General features: G+C 37.8%; 3 protein-coding genes across 3 annotated transcripts; 1 reads left to right on the top strand and 2 right to left on the bottom strand.

Moving 5' to 3' along the window:
• Positions 1 to 493: 493 nt before the first annotated feature.
• Positions 494 to 2,341, top strand: SAPINGB_P003355 (uncharacterized protein; the record flags this gene model as incomplete). The annotated part of the gene is made up of 1 exon (XM_031998073.1): positions 494 to 2,341. The coding sequence occupies one exon, from the start codon at positions 494 to 496 to the stop codon at positions 2,339 to 2,341; it is 1,848 nt and encodes a 615-aa protein (XP_031853964.1).
• Positions 2,342 to 2,442: 101 nt separating this feature from the next.
• Positions 2,443 to 7,006, bottom strand: SAPINGB_P003354 (uncharacterized protein; the record flags this gene model as incomplete). The annotated part of the gene is made up of 3 exons (XM_031998072.1): positions 2,443 to 4,229; positions 4,419 to 4,488; positions 4,553 to 7,006. The coding sequence occupies 3 exons, from the start codon at positions 7,004 to 7,006 to the stop codon at positions 2,443 to 2,445; spliced, it is 4,311 nt and encodes a 1,436-aa protein (XP_031853963.1).
• Positions 7,007 to 7,685: 679 nt separating this feature from the next.
• Positions 7,686 to 9,959, bottom strand: SAPINGB_P003353 (uncharacterized protein; the record flags this gene model as incomplete). Its single annotated transcript, XM_031998071.1, has 1 exon — positions 7,686 to 9,959. The coding sequence occupies one exon, from the start codon at positions 9,957 to 9,959 to the stop codon at positions 7,686 to 7,688; it is 2,274 nt and encodes a 757-aa protein (XP_031853962.1).
• Positions 9,960 to 10,538: the final 579 nt, after the last annotated feature.

Raw genomic sequence — 10,538 nt, 5'->3', positions numbered from 1 at the left:
TCAATTGATAGAAACTTTATGAGAGTCAAATAATGATTTAGTGATCAAGATCACAGACACAGCTTACCGTCATAAAGATTGTTATACTTTCCAGGATAAAACAAAACATATTAAATACACCATGGTTATATAATCATTGACTAAGTGTGCATAATTAGCTTTCTTAATACACGTGTCATTGTGATTCAATGCCTCGACACACAACCAGCAAAAAATTGATTTTTGAAAATACTCTTGACGTGAAATATTTCAAGAGCTTTGTCGATTCAAATAAAAAAAAAAGGATCCAGTCGCAACTTGAAGATTTATCTGTTCATATGATTCTAAACAGCAGCTTCATTCAATTTTAATCTATCCTTTATTTTTTTTATTTTAGAATTTGAAATTCATTTTGCAAAAGATTTTGTAGCCGGCCATAAAAAAAAAAAAAAAAAAAAAAAAGCCCTTCCACTACCACCAACCCCCTTAACAAACAGTCGCACTAAATATCATTATGTCCTCCTCTTCTTCTTCTTCTACCTCCTTCAATCCTCCTCCCCCCTCAGACAAAAAGCTTCAAGACTCTGATCTTCCGCTCTCAGATTCATCAAATAGTCAGCAGCATATAGGATCAGCATCTTCTTTGTCTTCTTCTTCTTCTTCTTTTTCTTCATACACTCTTAGACCTAAACCTCCCCAGTCATCACAATCATCTTCTTTTGTCCCTTCAAAGTTTTACAACTCTCAAAAGTACAACAAATATCAACCAGACTATTTCGATCTGGGATTTAAAAAATCTCCTAAATCCAGCCGCAACTGTACTCCACCCACTATCAAAATGGCCGTTTCTCCTAGAGTGATCCGACTTATAGTCGTCTCTTGCATCTTCTTTTCAATAATCTTCTTCATCTTCTCCTCATCCTCCTCCTCCTCATCCATCATTGACTCTATCAACGGAAAACAAAGCTCTACCTCTAATTCCATCTCGGAATCAACTGAAGAGTCCTCTGACTCTTTTGAATGTACAAAGTCCTATGACGGTACTAAACCCGTCAACCAATACGTTATTATGATTGACGCTGGCTCCTCCGGCTCCCGTGTCCACGTCTACAAGTTTAACAACTGTCTCGCCACTCCTAGACTTGTCTCTGAAGAGTTCAAGATGCTTGAACCAGGTCTTTCCTCTTTTAAAGATGACCCCGAGGCTGCTGCAAAGTCGCTTGATCCTCTTCTCGAGGTTGCCCTTAATACTATTCCTAAGGAGTCTTACGGTTGCTCCCCTATCGCAGTCAAAGCCACTGCCGGTCTTCGTCTTATTGGTGAAGAAGCTGCCAACAAAACTCTTGCTGCTGTACGTGCTCACCTAGAAAATAACTATCCCTTTGCTGTTGTTTCGGATGAAAACCAGGGCATCGCCATCATGCCCGGTGCCGATGAAGGTGTTTACGCTTGGGTCACCGTCAATTACCTTCTCGGAAACATTGTTTCTGATCCCAAAAACAAAATTCCCATCTCTGAAAGACCCCCCACTGCTGCTGTTTTTGATCTCGGTGGCGGCTCTACTCAAATTGTTTTCGAGCCCCACTTCAAAGTCTCGGGCCAGAATCTCCCCAAGGGTGACCACCGCTACGACATCAAGTTTGGTGCTAACCATTACTCTCTTTACCAACACTCCCACCTTGGTTATGGCCTCAATGTTGCTCGTGACTCCATGTATGCTGCTGTTGTTTCGTCTTACCTCAATTCTGGTGTTGATATTAATACCACTCCCATTGTAAACCCTTGTCTCCCCCCTGGAGCTCAGCTCAAGGATGTCAAGGTCAAGGTTGACTCCGAGTCTTATGTGGTTCCTAACATGGTCGGTCCCAAGGAACCTTCCATGCTTCAGTGCCAAAAAATCGCTGAGGTTCTGCTTAAAAAGGAAGCGGAATGCCCCGTCGAACCCTGCTCTTTCAACGGTATATATCAACCTTCTCTCGTATCCAACTTTATGCGTGAAGGTGACCTTTATGTCATCTCCTACTTTTACGACCGCACTTTCCCTCTCGGTATGCCTTCAGCTTTCAACATTGATGACCTCAAGGATCTTGCTCAAAAGGTCTGCCGCGGTAAGGAGTCTTACGACAGCTTTGAGGCCATTCCTGAAGCTGTTTCCCAACTCAAAGAAAACCCGCAGTGGTGCGGTGACCTCGCATATATGCTTGCCGTCCTTCATCACGGTTACGATATCCCTGCTCACCGTGAGGTCAAGATTGCAAAGAAGGTTAAGGGCAATGAGCTGGGCTGGTGTCTCGGTGCATCCCTCCCTCTTCTTGACCAATCTTCTGCCGGCTGGTCTTGCAGAATTTCTAGACAACAATAGACAAAATCAAATTGATAATAAAATGTAATAATCTATTTGTATTTATAATTATAATAATGGATAATATATATTGGTGTGTGTTTTTTTTTAAAAAAATAATATCAAGCTGAAATGTGTTGGCAATACTCTTTAAACCTCTTCTTGTGTAAAACTCCAACAAATTGTCCATCTTCCAAAACTCCAATTGCACGTACTCCAAGCTTGACAAAAAACATTTGCACAAGTGCTAAAGGAGATTGTACATCCAAAACTATTGGAGCACGATTAATATATGATGTCAAGTCGCTAACAAGCACTTCAACTTTACTATCCACATGTTCAGACGACTCATCCAAAGGTAAAACCTCTTCCTCATTATCAATATGGTCGTTAGCAAGAGCATTTTGCTGATTTAATATAATTTCTTGTGGAAGTGCTGACAAAATTCCACTTCCTGGTCTACGGAACTCAAAATCCAAAGGCTTTTGCGCAGCAGTTCTAGACGCATGCATAGACAATGACACTCCACGGATGATAGAGGAAGGATTATTTGAGTCCTGAGTATTTTCTATGGTCAAACCAGAAGTTACTGAATCAAAAAATGCATTTGAATTAATAGCTGGGCTTTTGTGTACGGTTTTGTAAAGTGAGGTGAATGAGGAATGCTGCTGGCGTGAGTGCTCATGCAACCCAGTTGAGTTTGCATTACTAGAGTTTAAAGTCGAAAAATCTTGCCGGTTTGCAGATGCATCTTGTGTCATGCCTCTCTGAGCTCCGAGGTTATAATGCACATGCTCAAAAGCTTCTTCTGTATTTTGTTTATCCATAGATCCAAAAGGTAATCCAAAACTACTGTCATAGTAACAGTTGCGATATTTATATAGTTCATCTTCAGTCGAGTCGTCTTGTGACGAGAGTCTACACATTACAGACTCAAACTTCAGCATTGCTTCTGTTTGAAGTGAAAGAGGAAGTACAATGGATTCTGACGACCGACCTTGAAATTGACCACTGTTACTCCCAACAACAATAAGACATTGCTCGCAAATCCTATCCAATGCAAACTCAAGCTCAGGAGCAGATATCATTCCAAAAAGTGTTGGGCCGCGCACAATTGCAACGCAAGCATCAAACTCACCTCGAGAATGAAGTTGAGATAGGACAGTAACCAATTGTTTGGTCGAAACATAATGGCCAGCACCAATGTCAATAACAATTCCCCCCCGTTTTAACGTTGGAACCACATCTGCCAGCTTTGAATCAAAAGATAACGACACTCGATTGTCCATATAAGGAAATTCATTCTTTTCAATTAGAATCTCATAAAGCGATCTTTCTTCGATCAAAGCCGCAGCCCAGTTAGAAACTAAAACAGATATACTAAAAGGCATCACATAGTGAAGTGATCCCGTTAATTCGAACAAAATTACGGCAAGCGTCAGATTCATTCGTGTAACACCAGCCATAAATGCCCCTGCTCCAGCCATTGCATAAACGCCTGGGACAATCCTGCTCACTGGATAGCTCACATCCTTCACAAACAATAAAAGGTATATAAACCCAACTTTGGACGGGGTGCCATCTTCAATTTCTTTAACCTTCATTATCCACAAATGCCCCAGATATTGTAAAACAAGACCAAATATCCGACCAAATAAGGCACCAACAACCATGGATGGAACATATATACCTGCTGGTATTTTTGCTCCAAACGTAATTGCTGTCAATAAAATTTTAACAAAAAGTGCATAGCAGAGAGGTTTTAAAATGTCTAGAATGCGGGCTGGGTCCTCTGGACACAAGGCTTTTGTTGATTCCAAATATGATGTATCTAAATTTGAGTCATTAGGGTGACTCAATAACGATGTTATAAAATGTGAAGTTGAATAATTTACTGTAGTGATATTAGCTGATAAATCAGTAAAAAGTTGATTAGGGCATGGTCTTGCCAATAACAACAAAACCTCAGCCACTGCTGATCTAGTATATTTGTTGAAATAACCCAAACAAGAAGTTACTAATGCAAGAATTACAACTTCGAATAAGGGGTGATTTTTAATGATTTTAATAGACCTAAAGAATTTTGGCCACCAAATACCTGCGAATTTGCAAAAAACACCACCATAAACCCCACCACAAACTCCAAGAAGTATGAAACACACCAGTTCCTTACAAACATTAGAAATGAAAAAAAAAAAAAAAATTAAATAAAAAATCTTAAATCACACTTACCCACATCATCCAGTTAGAACTATAGCTAACCTCAAATAAAACAATATTTCCTCGACCATAAGGATTGTAAAACACTAAAAACAATGCTGACATGAGGGCACAGAAAAAGATTCGAAAAAGTTGGTGTGGTAAGAAGTAATAACTGACTTCTTCCAATGCAAAGAGAACACCCCCAATTGGTGAACCAAATGCTAAACCTACCCCAGCCGAAGAAGCAGCCGAAAGAATCTGTCTTCTTTTTAAATCGTTTTCTGCATATTTTTTAAACAATCGACAAGATACATTTCCTACACAAGTGGCAAGATGTACAAAGGGCCCTTCTTTACCAACTGCAAGTCCAGAAGCAATAGAAAATACAAGACCAATAGATTTTAAAATAATGGTTTTTGTGCCAAGAAATCCTCTAATAACAAATCCTGAAAGAATGGTTTTTACTTCAGGAACCCCGGAACCGCTGCAAGCATATATTGTTCTGGAGTGTGTTGCAGATGTTTTTTTAGAAAAATTTCTAGAATTTTGGGGCAAAAGTTTAGAAAATTCAGTATTATCACTTGAATTTTTCGATATTGTTTCTCTTCTTTCAACAGTATTTTCCTCATTTAATATAGGTATTGATGTATACCCAGCCGAACTTGATTGTGTATTGTCCTTTTTAAAAGCATTAAATGGGACGTATTTTTCATCTTCAAAGTTGATTTTTGAAGAAACAAGCGTTGATAATTTCGAGCGAAGTGTTAATTCACCTGCAATCAATGCAAATACTATTGAAAAAAGAGTGTAAATCACAAAACCAATCAACTGCCTATTAACTGAACTAAAGGTTCTTGTTAAAACATACCCGGCCCAGTTGCTTTCATCTAACATAAGAGATTCCCAAGAGCGAAAAGAACTGCAAACATCTTCTATTTCCATTATGTTTGTTTTAATTCCTAAGCAACAGTTCTTTCTCGTGAGGAAAATGTTAGTTGTGCAAACCCCAAATTTTAGACCAAAGACAAATTCCTCCGACTTATTGACTAAATAGGCAATAGTTGCAAAGCAAAAAGCGACAATAATAGTTAAAATCCAGCCTTGACAGGAGTCTGCAATACGTACCATGCGTCCACGCAGCCCTGGAAGTGTTTCGATATATCTATGTCTCGCAGAAATATTGATAACATCTCTTACCCAGTCAATGGTTGTGAAATCATCATAGAATCGACGTTCATCTAAGTCTTTCTCTAACTCAGGAGTGAAGTTTTCAACATCATCATCAATTTCTTCACTACTGCTAACACCAGCCCCTTCTTCAGTTATATTTTCATAAATGATCGACCCATACCCTGAAATCTGATCACAAGCTTCTGGTTCATGATGGCTGCGATGAACTAAATAAGTATGTGAAGGATTTGAAGGCATGTTTGAAGCCCTAGAACAAGTAGCCATAAATGCAGCGTTAAAAGGTGTTTTTGTATTAGAAGCAGAAGAAAATGATGAACGAAAATCCGATCCAATGAAAGATGACGAACGGTGCTGGACGTTTAAAGAACTTCTATCATTTATATCAGCTGAAAAAATGTCTGATATTTGATAATGCATAGAAGGCCGGGAAATATTATGAGTAGATTCAGCTCTGCTATGAACTTTACTTGAATGACTGGATACCGGAAAATCATTATTTAAATATATCGACTTTATCGATTCTAAATCATCAAAAAAATCAAAGGGGGCCCCTTGTGACTTAGCGACGGAAAACCGAGGGGACCTAAGGTTGGGAACATGACCAGGGATTTCTAAATCATTAGGTGACAAAAAGTCCTTTGTGACATTTTTCGCAAAATTTAAATATGATCTGATTGACGCAAGAGTTTGCTGATGTGGTCTGGATACCTGTTGCTGTTGCTGCTGTCGTGTATATGATGCAGATGAGGACAATGAGCGACGACCATGAGGAGGACGTAGACTTTGATTTGCTTTTATTTCTGTTGGAAGTGACTGATCTAAATGTGCCTGAAATTTTCGGATCTCTGAACTGCTACAAGCTCTGACAAGACCAATGCTATTACTGTAGTTACTGGTGTTATTTCCAAAACTTTTTGAGTGAATGCGTTTTCCTGAAAATGATTTGTTTAGACTAATAGGAGTTACACTATCACTGGCACTAGATCCAATCCTGTCAGCAGTGTTATCAATCGGTTTTTTTGCAAGTTCAAGTGTTAGATGGAAAGCTGATCGGTCTTTATCTTTTAAAGGGGGTTCAAAAAAATGACACCTAGTGTGTTTCGAGTCGCTTTCAGGAGTTAAACCATATTCTTTTGAATGTGTAAAGCTATCATCACTCCTTCTGGAAATTTGAGAAGGTGTAAATCTATCCCCCACTTTAGTTTTTTTTTCAACTGTATTAGACTGCTCATCAGCTTCAGAAGTCACAGAGTTAGCGTGATCCTCGGTTTCTGAAGAGCTTGTTATAGACATATTCCTTGAAATTTTAAGAGTATTTTAAAAAATTCATGGAAAATATATATCAAGGTATGTGAAAAACAAGTAATTTGATAGAACAGTCCTAAAAAAGACTTTTTTGGAAGTATTTATTATGATTCTCATAGTCTAATTATATACTTATTCTAATAAAAAACATGGCGCAATAGCTAATCATAATAAAATTAGAACCAAAATACCAGCACATGCGGCTTCCCCCACATTTCCGGAACGCCTATCGTCTCCAGGGAGTCAAAAGAAAGAAATGTCACTGACCCTTGGCAAGTGTCTTTTGACTATCGCCCCCTCTCAGTTACTTGAATGTTGACAGACTTATGATATCATACATCATATGACATGAAGTTCTAAAAAATATTTTCTTAGAGATGTTTCTGACGACAATTTTTGTCAAATTCAATATTTGATAAAATCCATAATGTTGGCACTTACAAAGTAATAATATTAAACTTAGATAATTGTCACCTTAATATTATTTTATTTTATTTTATTTTATTTTATTTTATTTTATTTTATTTTATTTTATTTTATTTTATTTTATTTTATTTTATTTTATTTTATTTTATTTTATTTTATTTTATTTTATTTTATTTTATTTTATTTTATTTTATTTTATTTTATTTTATTTTATTTTATATTTCTATCCCTAATTCCTGTTCTAATTTTTTCTTCCTTTATAGGTTTTGAACTTTTCATTCTTTTGCATACTTTGCTTTGCACGCTCCAGTGACATTTTTGCGTCGCAGTCTTTGAATGTACTCAAATCATAGTATTTGGGTGCAAGCTCCAATAACCATGTCGGCTTGATTGCGGTAACAGTTCGAATGTAGTTTTTGGTGGTCAATACAAATTCATTATAAACCACCCAGCGGTTATCTGCAGTTAGCGTTGAGCTTGGATGTAATCCAACTTCTTGGTTATCTTTTATGGTGGTGTAAGTTCGTGAGTTCCCATTAGGTTTGCTGGCAACCTGCATAAAATAACCAGCAGTTATGGCCTTTTGAATATTGGTGTAAAACTCAGGATCATCTGAAGGGATACTAACCAACTCAATTCCATTGCGCTCCATAATTCTCTTGAGCTGCTGACGAACATTGTCTGCGCTTTTCAAGGATCTCTGAGATAAATAATGCTCAAAGCACCATTGTGAAGGGTTGTATTGGGCTTCTTCTGAACTGTACGCCATGTAAACGTTCAGCATAGTCAAATGATCACCGGATTCATGAGCAAACAGCTCTTTCATTTCATCTGCCTGTTGACGAGCATTGTTAGGTCTAACAAAAACATTAGGAACCGAAAGCATAGCAGCAAGCGAAAGGATTTCATTAGAGCAACAAAACTCTGGTGACCGGATGCACATAACTGCAAGCATGGGATCAACAGGAAACTCTGAACAAGTACGACCCAAAGGAGTAAGTTGGCCTTCATCGTCTAAACAGCCCAAATAATTGAGCTCTTCAAGAGCACGCATCATTGTTTCTGGGGCAGGAGGATCCATAAAGTCAAAATGGACCAGGTCATCAATACCAAGCTTTTTAAGCTCAAGCACTGTACTGGCAAGATTACTGCGTAAGATTTCGGGGTAACTCTGCTCGTTGAGTTCCTTCTTATAGGATTCCTCAGTGTAAAGTCTAAAACATTTACCTGGACGAGTACGACCAGCACGACCGGCACGCTGTTGAGCAGAGGCACGGGAAATAGGAGACACCAAAAGGGACTCCACACGAATTCTAGGATTGTAAACCTTTTGTTTGGAAAAACCAGGATCAACAACATACACAATACCGTCAATAGTAAGAGATGTTTCAGCAATGTTTGTAGAAATGACGACCTTTCTGCCAGGAGCACCACCAGGCTTAAATGGAGGTGGTGCAGGATTAAAGATTTTTTGTTGTTGTGATGGAGGTAAACTTCCGTAAAGTGGATAAACATCTAAAGGGCCACAGCTAGCTTCACGTATTAGCTCATCAGCCTCTAACGATATCTTTCTGCATGCATCTTCAATTTCTTCTTCACCTGTTAAAAACAGAAGAATGTCACCCTCGCCTTCTGTTGCATGAATTTGTAAAACGGTGCGAATAGAGGATTCCAGATAATCACGCTGAAACTCAGGAGTGTAGTAAATTTCAACTGGGAAAGTTCTACCAGGAACAGCCAACAGCGGCGCATCATTAAAGTATGTTTGAAATTTTTCGGCATCCAAAGTAGCAGACATGACAATAATTTTTAAGTCTGGTCGTTTATCAGCAATAGTCTTGATTAAACCCATCAAAATATCGGTCGCAAGGGTACGCTCGTGGGCTTCATCGAGAATGACACAACTATAACGCGAAAGTTCTGGATCAGTCATAGCCTCTCTTAACAGCATACCATCAGTCATATATTTAAGAATTGTATTGGAGGAAGTACAATCTTCAAAACGGATTTGATAACCAACCTCTTGGCCCAACTTAACATCCATTTCATCAGCAACACGCTGAGCAACAGACATAGCAGCAACTCTTCGAGGCTGGGTACAGGCAATCATTTTCCCATCAACCTGCGGAAGGTCATCATAGACTACAAATTGAGGAATTTGCGTGGTCTTACCAGAACCGGTTTCACCGACGAAGACCATGATTTGAGTTGAATGATAGATATCAAGAAATTCCTGGCGTTGAGCATGTACTGGCAAATCTTGGCGAACTTTCAGAATATCAAAGTATTTTTGAGAAAATTCATTGCTGGTGAATGGGTTAATCTTTCCACTTTCCACTTTTTGAGCTTGAGCAGCCGTAGTTTTGTGTTTTACAAAACCTTCAAGCTCTTTGGAAAGCGTTGTAATCACATGATCTTCAATATCTGCGGAAACAAAAATGGGAGTTTCAATATCTTCAGAGCTTTCAGCAAATTTCGAAGTCTTCACCTTCTTAGTTGCGCGTTCTTCGCTCATTTTTGAGAATCTGTATCTTTTGAAGTAAGGTTGGAAGGGAGAAAAAAAAATTATTTTCAGGAAATTTTTCTCTTGATATAAAAAAAATTGATAGTAAGGCTGAAATAATGTAATTACTTACCTAAGCTACCACATAAATCTTTTAAGTTTTTCAGATAAACGTTTGTTTTTCTTTCAAAACTTTCCCATAAAAACATGTAAAACTGATGACATATTGAATAAAAAAATAAAAAATTCAAAGACTCAAAAATTCAAAAAATTCAAAAAATTCAAAAAATTCAAAAAATTCAAAAAATTCGAAAATTTAAAATTTAAAATTTAAAAAAATAAAAACACCTAAAGGGTTTCAAGAGTTTATTCAGATCATGATCTCAACCATTCTAATTGATCAATTGGAATGGTTAAGTTTGTTTAAGTTGCATAAAGCCAAAGTAGTTACATTAATAAAAAGTCACGTGTTAATATGAGCTCCCCAACCAGATTGCGTATTTTTACCGACCTTTCTTTCACTCTCCGACCTTTTACTTAGTTCTTTTACTCACAACCTCCATACCAATTTTATTATCATCAGTTCTAATA

The sequence above is a fragment of the Magnusiomyces paraingens genome (genome assembly GCF_902498895.1).
Source record: "Magnusiomyces paraingens strain CBS 517.90 genome assembly, contig: contig3, whole genome shotgun sequence".
Lineage (NCBI taxonomy): Eukaryota > Fungi > Ascomycota > Dipodascomycetes > Dipodascales > Dipodascaceae > Magnusiomyces > Magnusiomyces paraingens.
Note: the sequence above shows the minus strand (reverse complement) of the source record. Positions and strands in the feature narration are given on the sequence as shown.